At 43.9% G+C, this 20,095-nt stretch overlaps 1 protein-coding gene across 1 annotated transcript in view; it reads left to right on the top strand.

Annotated features, from left to right (window-relative positions):
- The window catches only part of LOC311107670 (A disintegrin and metalloproteinase with thrombospondin motifs 2-like), a gene marked incomplete at its 5' end in the record, with an annotated part of 114,770 nt that overhangs the window by 82,383 nt on the left and 12,292 nt on the right, over positions 1-20,095 (top strand). The window contains 6 exons of the mRNA XM_084150192.1: positions 9,786-9,869; positions 16,653-16,809; positions 17,606-17,711; positions 18,270-18,413; positions 18,804-18,936; positions 19,958-19,987. Of these exons, the coding sequence (XP_084006318.1) occupies positions 9,786-9,869; positions 16,653-16,809; positions 17,606-17,711; positions 18,270-18,413; positions 18,804-18,936; positions 19,958-19,987 (654 nt within the window). The remainder of the gene's footprint in view (positions 1-9,785; positions 9,870-16,652; positions 16,810-17,605; positions 17,712-18,269; positions 18,414-18,803; positions 18,937-19,957; positions 19,988-20,095) is intronic.

The following is a 20,095-nucleotide window of genomic DNA, read 5'->3' as shown; positions in this document are numbered from 1 at the left end:
GAAGGCACTGTATACTTTTCTCCACGTGACTTGAGGCTAACTCACACACCTGTGTGTATTCTATGTTCTCTTCCTCTACCAGGGAAGCCTGAGGGTACACTATACCACACTGTAAAAAAAAGAAAGCATTGTAAAACTTTGGTTTTAGAAGTGGGGGGGATAAACACTCCAAACAGCCTACCCGACCACTCGGAGGCGTCGGCATGGTCCTAAAGCACACGTTGCCTCGTTTTGTATCACATTCCGATGATAAAACTGGGGGGGGGACATAAATGCAATTTCAGAATGTGGGGGGGACATGTCCCCCTCGTCCCCAGTGAAAGTTGCACCCCTGATTGTAAGGCAACCAGCTGCAGTAGGATTGTGAGTTTGCTCAACAACGTTTTCACACAAACGTTTTTCGTTGTGAGGTTGCTCAACAATATTTTTGCTGAGCAAACTCACAATCCTATTGCAGCTGGTTGCCTTACAATAGTAGAGTTAGAGTTAGAAAATGTCATTTAATTATCACTTCACAATGATACAATAATTCAAAATACAGATTTTTTTACAACCACATTGTGGACCACTCAAATTAAGTTTGGAGACACTAAAAACAATTATGGTCAAACATGGTACAGGCGTCATCTATAATACACTGAACAAAAATAGAAATGCAACCTGCAACAATTTCAAAGATTTTACTGAGTTACAGTTCATATAAGGAAATCAGTCAATTGAAATAACTTAATTAGGCCCTAATCTATGGATTTCACATGACTGGGAATACAGATATGTAGCGGCGTAGATCAGAAAACCAGTCAGTATCTGGTGTGACCACCATTTGCCTCATGCAGAGCGACACATCTCCTTCGCATAGAGTTGGAATGTTGTCCCTCTCCTCTTCAATGGCTGTGGGAAGTTGCTTGATATAGGCGGGAACTGGAACACGCGGTCGTACACGTCGATCCAGAGCATCCCAAACATGCTCAATTGGTGACATGTCTGGTGAGTATGCAGGCCATGGAAGAACTGGGACATTTTCAGCTTCCAGGAATTGTTTACAGATCCTTGCGACATGGGGCCGTGCATTATAATTTTTTTTACATTTACATTTGAGTCATTTAGCAGACGCTCTTATCCAGAGCGACTTACAGTTTAGTGAATACATATTTTTTTTCTTTTTTTTTCATACTGGCCCCCCGTGGGAATTGAACCCACAACCCTGGCGTTGCAAACGCCATGCTCTATCAACTGAGCTATATCAATGCCGGCCATTCCCTCCCCTACCCTGGACGACGCTGGGCCAATTGTGCGCCGCCCGTGAGTCTCCCGTTCGCAGCCGGCTGCGACAGAGCCTGGATGCGAACCAGGATCTCTTGTGGCACAGCTAGCAATGGGCCTCAGGATCTCGTCAAGGTATCTCTGTGCATTCAAATTGCCATCGATAAAATGCAATTGTGTTCGTTGTCCGTAGCTTATGCCGGCCCATACCATAACCCCAGCGCCACCATGGGGCACTCTGGTCACAAAGTTGACATCAGTAAACCGCTCTCCACACGGCGCCATGCATGCTGTCTGCCATTTGCCTGGTACAGTTTAAACCAGGATTCATGCCAGTGGCCATCGAAGGTGAGCACTTGTCCATAGAGATCCTATAAAATTTCAATGGATAATACCCACAACCCGATACACAATTCCAGTCCTGTTCGTTTCTGGTGCTCCCAAGTACTTCTGTTGCTCCAGAGGTATATATAATTAATCTAAAAAACCATGCCATGTGAAGCGGTCACCCCTATTCTAACTAGCTTATCCCACTAGGCAAGCATACCAGAGTGACTCAAAGCTATATTGAGCCAGCCAGCTAGCGAGCTAGTTAGTTAGCCAGCCAGCCAACCAGCCAGCCAGCCAGCCAGCCAGCCAGCCAGCTAGCCAGACAAGTGTGTGTGTGTCTCTCTGGTATCAGTACATTAGCAGGGATGCTCTAGAACCCTGCTAGATGTGAGGTGAACCGCCCCTACGCCCCTTATTCCTGCCTCTCTTCTTCCTGTAGGGGTCAATCTGGGGTCAACTAAAGGTCAGGAAGTCAAGGTGTACATTGAGAGGGAAGGAATGAGAGAAAGAAATGAGAGGAAGGGAAAGAGAGAGAGAGAGACAGAGACAGAGACAGCCAGGGTTCAGAGAGGAGAGGAGGTGGGCGGTCTGTCTGCTGGACATGAAACAGCTCCCACTGCAACCACTTAATCCTGTCTGTGGGGTTCAACTGGAGTGTTACGGTGTGTGTGTGTGTGTGTCAAATCAAATCAAATTCAAATCACATTTTATTGGTCGCATACACATATTTAGCAGATGTGATTGCGGGTGTAGCGAAATGCTTGTGTTCCTAGCTCCAACAGTGCAGTAATATCTAACAATTCACAACAATACACAATAGAGAACAACAACATGACAGAGAAATGCAAAAGGCCATTGATCTGCTTCTTTAAGTGGTCCATGGGAAAAGAGGAGGAATCGATGGGGCAGCCCTGAACCACCCTCTCTCACACCCGCCCTGCCTCCATCCCTTCTCCTTCTCCGTCCACAAGTCCCAGGACACACACTCACATAATCACACACACACTCACATAATCACACACACACATGGTCAAGGGCAGGAGGACAGGGAGCGTTAGTGCCTGAGTCTCAAACAATATTCCTCCCTAAAATCTGTCCAATCTCCCCGCCCCAGAGAGAGAGCTGGAGAGACAGCTAAGGAGAGAGCTAGAGTGAGTGAGAGTGTAAGCAAGCGAGCAATGGAGGGAGGGGGATGTTATTTCCATTATTCACAAGATGCAGATATTTAGCCTTTCGGTGATATCCATTTTATGGTAATCTCCTGCATAGAAGTGTCTGCTTATTGATGCTATTGTAGAGGACACTCGTTTTCCCTGTCTAACTGATGGGAGACCTTTACACTGAGACGTAACTGTGATGAGAGAGATGGCTGGATCGTGTTAAAGGCCCAGTGCAGTCAAACATTTGATTTTCCTGTGTTTTATATACACTACCAGGAAAAAGTTTAGACACACCTACTAATTCAAAGGTTTTTCTTAATTTTTACTATTGTCTACATTGTAGAATAATAGTGAAGACATCAAAACTATGAAATAACAGTAGTAACCAAAAAAGTGTTAAACACTTTTGTCTCCTGAGTGGCGCAGTGGTCTAAGGCACTGCATCGCAGTGCTAGCTGTGCCACTAGAGTTCCTTGTTCGAATCCAGGCACTGTCGTAGCCGGCCGTGACCGGGAGACCCAAGGGGCGGCGCACAATTGGCCCAGGGTAGGGGAGGGAATGGCTGGCAGGGATGTAGCTCAGTTGGTAGAGCATGGTGTTTGCAATGCCAGGGTTGTGGGTTTGATTCCCACGGGGGGGCAGTATGAAAAAATAATAATAATGTATGCACTCACTAACTGTAAGTCGCTCTGGATGAGAGTGTCTGCTAAATGACGTAAAATGTAAATTTGACATTCTTCAAATAGCCACCCTTTGCCTTGATGACAGCTTTGCACACTCTTGGCATTCTCTCAACCAGCTTCATGAGGTAGTCACCTGGAATGCATTTCAATTAACAGGTGTGCCTTCTTACAAGTACATTTGTGGAATTTATTTCCTTCTTAATGTGTTTGAGCCAATCAGTTGTGTTGTGACAAGGTAGGGAGGGTATACAGAAGATAAACCTATTTGGTAAAAGACCAAGTCCATATTATGGCAAGAACAGCTCAAATAAGCAAAGAGAAACGACTGTCCATCATTACTTTAAGACATGAAGGTCAGTAAAAATGAAAAATGTCAAGAACTTTGAAAGTTTCTTCAAGTGCTATGATGAACCGCTATGATGAAACTGGCTCTCATGAGGACCGCCACAGGAATGGAAGACCAAGAGTTACCTCTGCTGCAGAGGATAAGTTCATTAGAGTTACCAGCCTCAGAAATTGCAGCCCAAATAAATGCTTCACAGAGTTCAAGTAACAGACACATCTCAACATCAACTGTTCAGAGGGGACTGTGTGAATCAGGCCTTCATGGTCGAATTGCTGCAAATAAACCACTACCAAAGGACACCAATAATAAGAAGAGACCTGCTTGGGCCAAGAAACACGAGCAATGGACATTAGACCGGTGGACATTTTTCCTTTGGTCTGGAGTCCAAATTGGAGATTTTTGGTTCCAACCGCCGTGTCTTTGTGAGACGCAGTGTGTGTGAACGGATGATCTCCACATGTGTAGATCCCACCGTAAAGCATGGAGGAGGAGGTGTTATGGTGAGGGGGTGCTTTGCTGGTGACACTGTCTGTGATCTATTTAGAATTCAAGGCACACTTAACCAGCATGGCTACTACAGCATTCTGTAGCGATACGCCATCCCATCTGGTTTGGGCTTAGTGGGACTATCATTTGTTTTTCGACAGGACAATGACCCAGCACACCTCCAGGCTGTGTAAGGGCTATTTGACCAAGAAGGAGAGTGATGGAGTGCTGCATCAGATGATCTGCCCTCCACAATCCCTCGACCTCAACCCAATTGAGATGGTTTGGGATGAGTTGGACGGCAGAGTGAAGGAAAATAAGCTAGCAAGTGCTCAGCATATGTGGGAAGACTATTGGAAAAAGCATTCCAGGTGAAGCTGGTTGAGAGAATGCCAAGAGTGTGCAAAGCTGTCATCAAGGGAAAGGGTGGCTATTTGAAGAATCTAAAATATATTTTTATTTGTTTAACACTTTTTTGGTTACTGCATGATTTCGTATGTGTTATTTGATAGTGTTGATGTCTTCACTATTAGTCTACAATATGGAAAATAGTAAAAATAAAGAAAAACCCTTGAATCAGTAGGTGTGTCCAAACTTTTGACTGGTACTGTATATTTCTTTCACACTATGAGGTTGGAATAATACTGTGAAATTGTAAACAATTATGATAATTCCCTATTAGTGTAAAACCTGTTTGAAAGACCGCCTGAAATTTCAGTCTGTTTTGGCCTTCATGGTGACATCACCATGTAGTAAGTTAGTTAATAGGCCAATAATAAAGAGAGATCCAAACCTCTCTGCCAATAACAGCTAATTTTCACTTTTCACCTCCCCACTCAAACCACTCCCAGACAATTCTTGCTTGAGAAATTGCTCTTCGCTAAGAAGCTATTTTTGTTTCTTTTTGACTATTTTAATTGAAAACAATCACAGTAATGTACTTCATTGTTACTCAGGAATTATTTGATATTGAGATAAAAATAGCTGCGTTGGAACTTTAATAACCAGCTCACCCTCCCTGTCCGTGTGTGTCTGTGCGTGCATGTGTGCGCATGTGTGTGTGTGCGTGCAAGAGGGTGCATGCTCGCGAGTGTGTGTGGCTGATAAAGCTATCCTGGCCACGGGGATACTAATGAATGCATGTGTTAAAGGCCTGCATGTTAACAGATAATAATAGTGTGGATGTCAGGTGAGAATGAAACACATCTGTAAGGAGCACACTCTGAACTAACACTGAACTAATACAGCTCTATCAGATACACACTCAGTCACCTAAGGCTGGACCAGGGTTGGAGCGGACATAGCTCTGTCTTAGTGAGCTAGTCAGAGCCATTTCTTTTGTCTTAATACAAGGCTCTGGAGCTAGTGATTGGGCGCACTTAGTGCTAGGCTGAGAACAGATACAATACCAAGTCGTAGCTGGTCCAATCCTAGTTAACAATTTCTTGCCCCTTCTCTCCCTTTCTTTCTTCCCTCTTTCTCCCTCCCTCCTCCCTCCCTCTGTCTTCTAACAGTGTTAAGTGTTGGAGCAGGACCTAGTGATATTTTTTTATCTGATAATAATGATTTTGTGCCTGGTCCACCTCTAGTCCTGCATTAGCTACTTTTAGGTGAGACACACAAAGTTTCTCTCACACACATGTGCACATGCTCGCGCTCACACACACGCACGTAGGCAAGCACATGAACACACTGTCCAGTCCATATTGTCCACAATAATGAAATCTAGCTTGGCCCTTCACTCTTTCGCAATGTGTCTAAGAGTGTGTGTGTCCAGGCATGAATGTGACAGTAGTGTGTTTTTAAAAGGAGCGCTCAGTGTGGGGTCTCAAAGCAGGACCGCAGGGTTATCGTGTGTTGAACAATGAGTGTGTGTGTGTTTGTGTGTGTCACTATATGATAAGACACGTTTCTGGGTTGAAATTCCAGATCACTTTTCAGAAGTTATTAATGGCATGTCACACATACACGGCTTCGGGCACACCCTGCGTGAACATTGGGAAATGAACAGGTTGGTGTTCAGACATTTACATTTACATCATTTAGCATACGCTCTTATCCAGAGCGACTTACAAATTAGTGCATTCAACTTATGGTAGCCAGTGGGACAACTTGAAGGGGTCTGTAAACCCGGCGTGATCGGGTTGAGAATTCACAAAAACGTACCTGGGAATGAACAGCGTCTCAAGTTTCCTGATGTGTACTGCAGGGAACGTACATCACTCTTCCCCACTGGATTGAAACTCTTGCAAACCTACAATACCAACTCTCCCACCTCATATAAATCCTAGAAAACCTTGCCGTGAGGAAGGCGTCATGGTATGCATACTAGGTGATGAAAATGCTAGCTGGAAAATGCAGGATAATATTATTGCTGATTTGCTACCCCAGCTGCCGTTGTCAACACTAAAACAATCTTTAGGCTGGTTACAAAAGATATCGTTACTCTGTGTTGTTACTATCAAACATCCACATGCCAAACTATGGTTTCCCATACTGGACAAACTGGTGAAACACATATGCTTCCCTGCAAGGAGCTAGTAACGTTAACGTTAGGCTATGCAATTCTACTTTTCCAAACATTCAAACTCATTTTCACATTATACATTCAGAACAATCTAAAAAACAAATGAGTTGAATTGCATTCTTTACATTCATTTTTATTGACGGAAAAAATGTCAACCATTATAAACAAATGAGTAGGCCTAACATTAGCTAGGTAGCTAGCTAGACACATCACAAAATTCAAGTCAAGTCTATTTTTCATATTTTTACATTTAGCAGACGCTCTTATCCAGAGCGACTTACAGTTAGGGAGTGCATACATTTTTCATACTGGCCCCCCGTAGGAAACGAACCCACAACCCTGGCGTTGCAAGCGCCATGCTCTTCCAACTGTGCTACAGGGGACATATGCACAGAATACACTGGCTGGGCAGTATACCGGTATTCATTAATGGACCGGTTTTGATTTTTACTTTACCTTCTATAGCAGCATTTTAATGTTTGATTTTTTACATTCAATATATATATATATTTTCAAATCATCAGTTTTTATCGCCAGAAAGAACTGCCTTCAGCAGAGGACTAGGGATGGGTCGTTTGTGAACGAACAGCTCTTTTTGAACTGATCTTTTTGGTGAACGCCGGGAACCGAATCGCATCAGTAAAAGAGCTGTTCACATGGCTCCCTTATTTGCATAAAGCTACTACTGCTTTTTGAGCTAATTAAGTTACAAAATAATTATCTAAAGAGGGTAAATCCTCACTGCAGAAACAATAAATAGTGGGGAGATCGCCATCTAACAATTTGGCCAGGTAAAAATGTAGTTGAATGTGCATTTCACGATCTGACATAATGCTAGCCTACTTTTTGGGCTTTACATTGGAGATGTGAAATTTTTTTATGGTTCTAGGTAGACTTGTAAGGATTTTGAATGAAGAGCCATTTGGGAGCCAAATGATCCAGCTCTTTTTACGTGAACGGAGCCAAATGAGCCGGCTCACCGAAAAGACTCAGAATGCGCTTCACTACGGAGAACTGAGGAAGTTTGCTTGCAAGATCAACAAGTTAAAAAAACTTTGGCCGTAAAGACCCCCAAAAAATCAGGCGACTACCTAGTGGCGAAAGTAAGAACTGCAGTCAAATAGGCCAGAATAATAATGCTGAAAGGAATGTCATTATTATTATTATTATATTTTTTATAGAGGCATACAAAAAAATATTTACATGACAGTGTGTGAATGATAAATAACTATGCAAATGGAAACCATTGGTCGAGTAACAGAGTAAGGCTACAAAATAGGATTTTGATTCCTATGCAATGTTCTACAAATAGGACTACTTCACTGTCAGTTTTGTCCTTCTATTATTTTTGGTTTAACAGTAAAATAATCAGAATGGAGAAAGCACATTAAAACCACTTAGAATTCATTTGTTGCCATCCTAGGTCCATTCACTACCTATAAAGCATCATTAGAACTTTTATAATTAAGAAACATCAAATACCGTCATAGCGCCAAAAATGAGAAAATACAGTGATATGATATAGTATTTTGGCCATATTGACCAGCCCTAGATACACATGGTGTACAACCAGGGCTCTTCAAACCTGTTCCTGGAGAGCTAACTTCCTGTAAGTTTTCAATCAAACTCCAGTTGTAACTAACCTGATTCAGTTTATCAACCAGCTAATTATTAGAATCAGATGCACTAGATTAGGGTTGGAGCGAAAACCTACAGGACGGTAGCTCTCCAGGACGAGTGTTGGAGAGCCCTGGTGTACACAATACAATAAAATGAAAAGTTTACTTACACATGCAGCGATCTGCAAACAAATTACCACTCACCTTAGAAAATACCCGGAAACACCTTTTTTCATGCAGTTTGTGTGTGTAGTGTGTGGGTGCGTCCATGTGTGCGTGTGTATGTAAATGTCTCATTAGATTGGGGCCCGGGGTGTCAGGGTCACCTGGAAGTCAACTGGCCCTAATTGGGCTGCTGTTGCCGTGGCAACCAGCTGGAAGGGACAGAGTGTGATCTGACCTGCTGGAGGGGCCATGTCACCTCTTTTCCAGGCCGCCGCTCTGACACACACACACACACACACACACAAGCGTACATTAAGGCATGCATACAATCACAGATGTGCACACACACACAGACATACCATACCTTAACAGACTTTCACTTGACCTCCCTCTCACACATGTACAGTACACACCCTCACACAGACAAATGCACACATAATCACATGGAGACACAGACAGTCACACACACTCCCACACTGTCACTTTCCTTGTCCTCCCACACATTATCTCTGGCTGTGTTATTCTTGGAATGCAGGGAATGAGGAAACGCTGTGGAACATTAAAGAGTAGAAGGACTAGGTCAGACAGACAGACAGAGGCAGACAGACAGGGGCAACCATGTCCCTGAGTTTTTTTGGGGGGTTGTCTAGCAACCAGTTCCTGCTCTCTTTAAGAAAATCCCAAAATGTCAAGGTGATAAAGAGAAGTGAGAAGAACAACTACACTCTTAGAAAAATGGATTCCAAAAAGGTTATTCGGCTGTCCTCATAGGATAACTCTTTTTGGTTCCAGGTAAAACTATTTTTGGTTCCAGGTAGAACCATTTTGGGTTCCATGTAGAACCCTCTGTGGAAAGGGTTCTACATGGAACCCAAAACGGTTCTACCTGGAATCAAAAAGGGTTCTTCATAGGGTTCTCCTATGGGGACAGCCAAAGAACCCTTTTAGGTTCTAGATAGCACCTTTTTTTCTAAGAGTGTACCCCTCTGTTCCCTCTCTTTCTCTACCTCCTCTCCTCCCTGTATCTATCTTTATTTTCCCATCACTCATCCTGTCTTTTTCCTCTCCTTTTCCTCTCCCTGAAGCTCTCTATCTTCTTTCATTCCATGTTCTAAGAATAAATCCTCTTTCTTTTTCTCCTCAACTCTCTCTCACTCTTCCTTGTGTGTTGTTACAGTAAATGTCTATGTGTCTTTGTCTGTGCAGGTGAATGAGATTTACCATGACCACACTCTGGGAGCCAGGATCAACGTGGTGCTAGTACGAATCATCATGCTGGGCTATGGGAAGGTAAAAGACTGTTTTTGTGAATGTGTGTTAGCCTATATATCATTTTTACAGGTTGTTTTGACTATGGAAAGAAAATCCATGTTTTTAATCTACTTCAGGTTTGATTGAGTTGAGCCTCTGTTTTATGAACCTGTTCCTTGAAAGGCTGCAGCCATGTTATATTTTATGGAGCATTTTCTGCAGCCCTACACACACACACACACACACACACACACACAACCCTCTCTGCACTCACCGAGGCCTACAGCCTGTTATTCCAGTGGACTGAGCAAAAGAGGAACTAAAAGCATGTGGATCCCAGGGGAGGGTTTTCAAAGTCACACGCCTTCACAGTTCATCACCAAAGCACATAGAAACACTGCCGTTATGCAACTGGCTTTTTCCCTGGTGGGCTGGAGCACGGAATCATGGGAAGTCCAGACAAAGATAAACAATCAATGATAGCCTTCCCTCATTCATAAACAACCAGACAGACTGGCGGATGCTGCTCTGTAATTCTATCATCTATCTATCTTGATTAGATTAGATTAGAAGTTGAATAGTCACATGTACAGGGTTGCAGGTGTAATTACAGGGTACAGTGGAAATCTTAAGCTCTGAGCTCCAACAATGCATCCCAAAGTGAAATAAAAACTATAAATGTAAATTAAAGAATATGAATCAATATAAATAAAATATATACATATTTTCCAATGGAAAATGTCCATTGGGGCGGGGGGGCAGGAGGGGGGAGCAGGTATTTGACTAATTCAGCAGCCTGATGGTCTGGGGGTAGAAGCTATTGGCCAGTCTTCCAGTTTTTGCCATGATGCTCCTGTACTGCCCGCTTCTTAGTGATGGAAGCAGGGAGAACAGGCCATGGCTTGGTTGGCTGGGGTCCCTAATTATCTTCTTGGCCTTCCTGCGACACCTGGTGTTGTAGGTGTCCTGGAGGGCAGTCAGTGGGCACCCAATGGTGCGTTCTGCAGCGCCCTGCGGTCCGTGGCAGTGGAGCTCTCGATGGTGCTCCTGTAGAACACTATGAGGGCCCTCTGGGACAGACCGCATTTCTTCAGCATCCTGAGGTTGAAGAGTCGCTGTCGTGCCTTTTTCACCACGGTGTCCATTTCAGCTGCTCGGAGATGTGTACGCAGAGGAACTTGAAGTTTTTGACCGTCTCCACAGCGGCCCCTTGGATGGGGGCTTGCCCAGCCTGGTTCCTCCTGAAGTCCACAGTCAGCTCCTTTGTTTTGCTGACATTGAGGGAGAGGTTGTTTACCTGGACCCACGCCATTAGAGTGCCTACCTCCTCCCTGTAGGCCATCTCGTCATTTTTGGTAATCAGGCCTACTGCTGTCGTGTCGTCAGCAAACTTGATGATGGAGTTGGAACTGTGTGAGGCCACGTGGTCGTGGGTATACAGGGAGTACAGGAGGGCACTGAGGACGCACCATTGTGGGGCCCCCGTGTTGAGAATCAGTGTCGAGGAGCTAATGTTGCCTACCTTCACCAGCTGGGGGCGGCCTGTCAGGAAGTCCAGGACCCAGTTGTATAGGGATGAGTTCAGACCCAGGGCCATGAGCTTTGTGGTGAGCTTAGAGGGCACTATGGTATTGAAGGCCGAGCTGTAGTCGATGAACAGCGTTCTCACATGTGCATTCCTTTTGTCGAGATGGGTGAGGGCAGAGGGCAGTTTGCAGTGCAATGGCGATTGCGTCGTCAGTGGATCTGTCAGGGCGGTAGGCGAATTTGACAGGGTGAGTGTGTCGGGAGGGAGGAAGTGATTTGATCTTTGACTAGCCTCTCAAAGCGCTTCATAATGACGGATGTGAGTGCTATGGGTCGGTAGTCATTCAGTTCAATTACTTTCCCTTTCTTGGGCACTGGGATGATAGTGGACATGTTGAAGTAGGTCGGGATAGTGGCCTGAGCTAGAGAGAGATAAAGAATGTCAGAAAACACCACATGCTCTGAGGGCTCGGCTAGGGATGCCGTCTGGGCCGGCAGCCTTGCGAGGGTTAACACACTCTATCTATCTATCTATCTATCTACAGTGCATTCGGAAAGTATTCAGACCCCTTGACTTTTTCCACATTTTGTTACAGCCTTATTCTAAAATGGATTAAAATGTTTTCCCCCCTCATCAATCTACACACAATACCCCATGATGACAAAGCAAAAACAGGTTTTTAGAAATTGTTGCAAATGTATAAAAAAAACTACAACTGAAATATCACATTTACATAAGTATTCAGACGCTTTACTCAGTACTTTGTTGAAGCACGTTTGGCAGTGATTACATCATCGAGTCTTCTTGGGTATAACGCTACAAGCTTGGCACACCTGTATTTGGTGAGTTTCTCCCATTCTTCTCTGCAGATCCTCTCAAGCTCTGTCAGGTTGGATGGTGAGAGTCGCTGCACAGCTATTTTCAGGTCTCTCTGGAGATGTTCGATCGGATTCAAGTCTGGGCTCTGGCTGGGCCACTCAAGGACATTCAGAGACTTGTCCCGAAGCCACTTCTGCGTTGTCTTGGCTATGTGCTTAGGGTCGTTGTCCTGTTGGAAGGTGAACCTTCGTCTCAGTCTGAGGTCCTGAGCGCTCTGGAGCAGGTTTTCATCAAGGATCTCTCTGTACTTTGCTCCGTTCATCTTTCCCTCGATCCTGACTAGTCTCCCAGTCCTTGCTGCTGAAAAACATCCCCACTGCATGATGCTGCCACCACCATGCTTCACTGTAGGGATGGTGCCAGGTTTCCTCAAGACGTGACGCTTGGCATTCAGACCAATGAGTTCAATCTTGGTTTCATCAGACCAGAGAATCTTGTTTCTCATGGTCTGAGAGTCCTTTAGGTGCCTTTTGGCAAACTCCAAGCGGACTGTCATGTGCCTTTTACTGAGGAGTGGCTTCCATCTGGCCACTCTACCATAAAGGGCTGATTGGTGGAGTGCTGCAGAGATGGTTGTCCTTCTGGAAGGTTTCTCCCATCTCCACAGAGGAACTCTGAAGCTCTGTCAGAGTCACAATCGGGTTCTTGGTCAACTCCCTGACCAAGGCCCTTCTCCCCCGATTGCTCAGTTTGGCCGGGAAGCCAGTTCTAGGAAGAGTCTTGGTAGTTCCGAACTTCTTCAATTTAAGAATGATGGAGGCCACTGTGTTATTGGGGACCTTCAATGCTGCAGACATTTTTTGGTACACTTCCCCAGATCTGTGCCTCGACACAATCCTTTCTTGGAGCTCTACGGACAATTCCTTCGACCTAATGGCTTGATTTTTGCTCTGACATGCACTGTCAACTGTGGGACCTTATATAGACAGGTGTGTGCCTTTCCAAATCATGTCCAATCAATTGAATTTACCACAGGTGGACTCCAATCAAGTTGTACACACATCTGGAAACAGGATGCACCTGAGCTCAATTTTTAGTCTCATAGCAAAGGGTCTTAATACTTATGTAAATAAGGTATTTCAGTTTATTTTTTATTTTTTATGCATTTGCATAAACATCTAAAAACCTGTTTTCATAATGGGGTATTTTAGAATAAGGCTGTAACGTAACAAAATGTGGAAAAAGGGAAGGGGTCTGAATACTTTCCGAATGCTCTCTATTTACAGTGCCTTCGGAAAGTATTTAGACCCCTTGACTATTTCCACATTTTGTTAGGTTACAGCCTTATTCTAAAATCGATTAAATAGTTTTTTCCCCCTCATCAATCTACACAAAATACCCCATAATGACAAAGCAAAAACAGGTTTTTAGAAATGTTTGCTAATTTTGTATTTTGTATTTCATCCATTTTAGAATAAGGCTGTAACGTAACAAAATTTTGAAAAAGTCAAGGGGTCTGAATACTTTCAGAAGGCACTATCTATCTATCTATCTATCTATCTATCTATCTATCTATCTATCTATCTATCTATCTATCTATCTATCTATCTATCTATCTATCTATCTATCTATCTATCTATCTATCTATCTATCCTTCCTTCCCTTCGGTTGACACTATCTGGCCAAGCTGCAAATCGGAAGTTCTACAATTTATATTTTTTCAATTTTAAACCTAACCCTAACCTAACTTAAACCACACTGCTAACCGTATGCCTAACTTTAACCTTTCCTTCTACTCTCCTTTCTCTGTCTCAATGGAAGTTTTCAGAGTACAGACATACAGTGCCTTGCAAAAGTATTCATTCCCCTTGGCGTTTTTCCTATTTTGTTGCATTACAACCTGTAATTTAAATGGATTTTTATTTGGATTTCATGTAATGGACATACACAAAATAGTCCAAATTGGTGTAGTGAAATGAAAAAAAAAACATTTTTTTTTTAAAATAAATAAATAAATAACAGAAAAGTGGTGCGTGCATATGTATTCACCCCTTTGCTATGAAGCCCCTAAATAAGATCTGGTGCAACCAATTACCTTCAGAAGCCACATAATTAGTTAAATAAAGTCAACCTGTGTGCAATCTAAGTGTCACATGATCTGTCACATGATCTCAGTATATATACACCTGTTCTGAAAGGCCCCAGAGTCTGCAACACCACTAAGAAAGGGGCACCACCAAGCAAGCGGCACCATGAAGACCAAGGAGCTCTTCAAACAGGTCAGGGACAAAGTTGTGGAGAAGTACAGATCAGGGTTGGGTTATAAAAAAATATCTGAAACTTTGAACATCCCACGGAGCACCATTTAAATCCATTATTAAAAAGGAAAGAATATGGCACCACAACAAACCTGCCAAGAGAGGGCCGCCCACCAAAACTCACGGACCAGGCAAGGAGGGCATTCATCAGAATGGCAACAAAGAGACCAAAGATAACCCTGAAGGAGCTGCAAAGCTCCACAGCGGAGATTGTAGTATCTGTCCATATGACCACTTTAAGCCGTACACTCCACAGAGATGGGCTTTACGGAAGAGTGGCCAGAAAAAAGCCATTGCTTAAAGAAAAAAATAAGCAAACACGTTTGGTGTTTGCCAAAAGCCATGTGGGAGACTCCCCAAATATATGGAAGAAGGTATTCTGGTCAGATGAAATTGAGATTTTTGGCCTTCAAAGAAAACACTATGTCTGGCGCAAACCCAACACCTCTCATCACCCCGAGAACACCATCCCCACAGTGAAGCATGGTGGTGGCAGCATCATGCTGTGGGGATGTTTTTCATTGGCAGGGACTGGGAAACTGGTCAGAATTGAAGGATTGATGGATTGCGCTAAATACAGGGAAATTCTTGAGGGAAACTTGTTTCAGTTTTCCAGAGATTTGAGACTGGGACGGAGGTTCATCTTCCAGCAGGACAATGACCCTAAGCATACTGCTAAAGCAACACTAGAGTGGTTTAAGGGGAAATATGTAAATGTCTTGGAATGGCCTAGTCAAAGCCCAGACCTCAATCCAATTGAGAATCTGTGGTATGACTTAAGATTGCTGTACACCAGCGGAACCCATCCAACTTGAAGGAGCTGGAGCAGTTTTGCCTTGAATAATGGGCAAAAATCCCAGTGGGTAGATGTGCCAAGCTTATAGAGACATACCCCAAGAGACTTGCAGCTGTAATTGCTGCAAAAGGTTGTTCTACTAAGTATTGATTTTGGGGGGGTGAATAGTTATGCACGTTCAAGTTTTCTGTTTTTTTTTTGTCTTATTTCTTGTTTGTTTCACCCCAAAAATTATTTTGCATCTTCAAAGTGGTAGGCATGTTGTGTAAATCTAATTATACAAACCCCCCAAAAATCAATTTTAATTCCAGGTTGTAAGGCAACAAAATAGGAAAAATGCCAAGGGGGGTGAATACTTTCGCAAGCCACTGTACACCCACACACACACACACACACACACACACACACACACACACACACACACTCCTTGACCAGCTCTCGTGGCCCCGCCTCTATCCGCATGCAGCTCAGGCCAAGGCTCTGACTGTCCATCATCCCCAATTACCTTGGCAACAGAGAAGTGCATGGCCAGCCTACAGATTGGCCGAGTGACCCTGAACACACACATACAAACACACACACAAACACACACACAAACACATACACAGATGTATGTTAGTTCACCACGTACATTGCTTACTCAATAATTTGACCAGAGAGGCGGTCATATGTCTTCACTGCAGGACAGAGAGGCAGAATTGAACTGTACAATGTGTATGTGTGAAAATAGAAAGTGAGGGTGGGGGGGGGGGGGGGGGGGGGAGAGAGAGAGAGAGAGAGAGAGAGAGAGAAGAAAAAGGAGTGGCTGACACAGTGAGAAAGAACAGGAGAGGTGACGGAGAGAGAGAGAGAATGTAGGTCTATATGTGGGAGTATGTATTATTTTGGGAAAATGTAACCATTGCATAAGAAATTCATATTTCTGTAAGTATGTATGTTTGGGTTCATATGTAAAAAATAAATTGTTGTGAATTTCACAGAATCAGGAAATGCAGTATTGGATGTAAGAAAAATGACTTTGCAGTAGGAGAATATGTGTACATCTTAAAATGCGTATCGTTTTGTCTAAGGCAAGCATGTAAGTACCCTATAACACCAAAGGTATTTTAGCTCACCTTGGCACCTTGCGGGTCCACCCTGTGGCCGACTGCTACTGCAATACTGACATCTGCTGGACACATCAGGAATAGCATTATACATTTAGAGCCGCTCTTGTCACTGACTGAGCCTGATTGAAGAGACACATGAACTTCTGACTGAACATCTGCTACAATATTTTCTCCTCTGTCCTTTTCTTCTCTGTCTCTGTCTCTCTCTCTCTGTCTCTCTCTCTGTCTCTCTCTCGCTCTCGCTCTCTATAGTCTATGAGTCTGATAGAGTTGGGGAACCCATCTCAGAGTCTGGAGAATGTGTGTCGCTGGGCCTTCCTGCAGCAGAAACAGGACACAGGAGATGCAGAGTACCACGACCACGCTATATTCCTCACACGACAGGAGTTCGGGCCTACCGGCATGCAGGGTAACACACACACACAAACGTACATATGGTTTTGTTCTGTTGTGTTGTTGCGTATGGTTTAGTGGTGTTTAGTGAAGTCAGAGTGAGAGCAGGCTAGCAGCATGTCTCGAGGGAGTTCTGTAGCTCTAAAGCAGTGGTCTACAGCAGCCCTTCAGCTGCCCTTGGCTTGAGCCTTGAGCTAGAGAGAAAATCAATACACTACAGCCACAGCCCTGCTAGAAAGAACACAACGCGGAGAGACTACAGTCACAGACCTGCTAGAAAGAACACAACACGGAGAGACTACAGTCACAGACCTGCTAGAAAGAACACAACACGGAGAGACTACAGTCACAGACCTGCTAGAAAGAACACAACACGGAGAGACTACAGTCACAGACCTGCTAGAAAGAACACAACACGGAGAGACTACAGCCACAGCCCTGCTAGAGAGCACAGAGAGAGACTACAGCCACAGACCTGCTAGGGAGAACAGAGAGACTACAGCCACAGACCTGCTAGAGAGAACAGAGAGACTATAGCCACAGACCTGCTAGGGATAACAGAGATACTATAGCCACAGACCTGCTAGAGAGAACAGAGAGACTACAGAAACGGACCTGCTAGCCTATAGAGAGAACAGACCAATGAGAGAACGTGACAGAGACTGTATGTACTCTGAGAGAGCCGTACAAGAGACTTGCTACTTGTTCAAATGTGACCACAGTGCTTCATGCAATGTCTCTCTCTCTCTCTCTCTCTCTCTCTCTCCATCCATCCATCCATCCATCCATCTCTCGCTCCATCCCTTCTTCAGGTTATGCTCCAGTAACAGGGATGTGTCACCCAGTGAGGAGCTGTACTCTGAACCACGAGGATGGTTTTTCTTCTGCCTTTGTGGTAGCCCACGAGACAGGACATGTGTGAGTACATACACACTACTGATTTTCGGGTCAGCTGTTTGTTCAACTGCACCCTACCACAACCACCCGACTATATGTAAGAAAGTTCAAATCTGAAGCCCGTACCCGACCCACACCCGCAAATATAGAAAATGCATTGTACAGTTCCCTTTTTTTCTCTTGAAAATGTTTTGAACAATTATGTTTTTCTTAAAAATGTCTTCATTTATTTCCTGAATATTTTTCTGCCCAAATTCCCAAAATCATTTGGCGATTGGTGTGTATTTGGTGCGCGTACAATTTGGCGTATATTTGGTCCTAAAGCTTAGGCTTACACACTAATGCCAGATTAAAATAATGAAAGAAAAACCTCAATGTAGCCTATAGATATAAATTGCACAATAATTATAGATTTATAAATTGTTTTAATGCATCGTTTTCTCTTTATTCAACCCGCCCGCCCTTCACACACACACACACACACACTTTATATCCACAATGAAACATTAAATTAGATACATATACCTGTCCACATATTGATGAATTCCCCTCTGCCCTCCCCCTTTCTCCTTCCCCCAGGCTGGGTATGGAGCACGATGGCCAGGGGAATCGCTGTGGAGACGAGGTGCACATGGGGAGCATCATGGCCCCGTTGGTTCAAGCTGCCTTCCACCGCTTCCATTGGTCACGCTGTAGCCAGCAGGAGCTAGGACGATACCTACAGTGAGTCTAGCACACACCTACTGTATACATACACAAACGCACGCAGGCACTCAAGCATGCACACACACGCACATAAACACACTTACACACATTACAACTTGTTTAAATTCCTTTTCACCAGAACTGAATGACTCCAACATCAAACAAACAAAAAAACGGAACTCCACTTTAATCAGTGTTCACATCATACAGAGCTTTTATTAACAACTATTTCTCCCATATAAAAACTAATGCAGCCTGAAGAAGGGTCCTAAACTGAAATTATTCGATTGTTCCAAACAACAAATGTAAAAACAGAATCGCGGCACTCTGTTTTTATTCACTGAATATAAAACCTGAAATTAATATGACAGCACTGTTAGCTCACAATGTCTCTTTTGACTCCCCCAGATCCTACGAATGTCTTCGTGATGACCCCTATGAACATAACTGGCCGTCCCTGCCCAGACTTCCTGGTCTGCACTACTCCATGAACGAACAGTGTCGCTTCGACTTCGGCGTGGGCTACATGATGTGTACCGCGGTAAGAACTCCCCAAAGGAACAAGTGGTATACTAACATATGCACTAACTACTGCTAATACCAATATATACGTACTAGGTTAATATATGTTAACAGAGTACCCAGAGTAGTGGTGCCTGTAGTTGAAAAGCCACCCACTTGACTTCAGAACCACTTCACAATTCAGTCCCCAATGATACTGTGATGAACAGGGTTACATGGATAATATCCACACAGGAATACAATACAAGTCCTCACTCCTCACTGAAGTCCCTACTGATAAACACTGAGTATACAAAACATTAAGAACACCTGCTCCTTCCATGACATAGACTGACCAGGTGAATCCAGGTGAAAGCTGCGATCCCTTATTGATGTCACTTGTTAAATTCACTTCAATCAGTGTAGATAAAGGGGAGGAGACAGGTTAAATAATGATTTTTAAGCCTTGAGACAATTGAGACATGGATTGTGTATGTCTGCCATTCAGAGGGTGAATGGGCAAGACAAAATATTTAAGTGTCTTTGAACGGGGTATGGTTGTAGGTGCCAAGTGCATCTGTTTGTGTCAAGATCTGCAATGCTGCTTGGTTTTTCACGCTCAACAGTTTACAGTGTGTATCAAGAATGGTCCACCACCCAAAGGACATCCAGCCAACTTGACACAACTGTGGGAAGCATTGGAGTCAACATAGGCAAGCATCCCTGTGGAAATCTTTCGACACCTTGCAGATCCATGCTCCGATGAATTGAGGCTGATCTGAGGGAAAAAGTGGGTGGGGGGGGGGGGGGGTTTAACTCAATATTAGGAAGGTGTTCCTGATGTTTGGTATACTCAGTGTAAGTCCCCACTTGAATAGGTCCATCCCGCAAAGTATCTTGACACTGACTGAAAATCTTATCTTTTTAGACAGCTTGTCTTTTTATCTCGGGAGCTGTTTTGTGATAGAGAGATGAGAGTTGAGCTGACCTACTCTTTGCAGGGTTTTGCACTCATTGCTAGATTACCCTTTATTCTCTTGTCAAACCATTCATTCCTTTAGCTGCAAAAGGTGGGCCAGGCTGGAACACAGGTAAGGTTTACCCCCCTACCCTCCCCCAAATCCCCCCTCGGAGCGATCTGGCCACTTTATTTTCTTCTGATTGATTATCGGTATGGTTGTCGTCGTTACTTGTTTATC

The sequence above is a fragment of the Coregonus lavaretus genome (assembly GCF_964263955.1).
Source record: "Coregonus lavaretus genome assembly, chromosome: 32".
NCBI classification, from domain to species: Eukaryota; Metazoa; Chordata; class Actinopteri; order Salmoniformes; family Salmonidae; genus Coregonus; species Coregonus lavaretus.
Note: the sequence above shows the minus strand (reverse complement) of the source record. Positions and strands in the feature narration are given on the sequence as shown.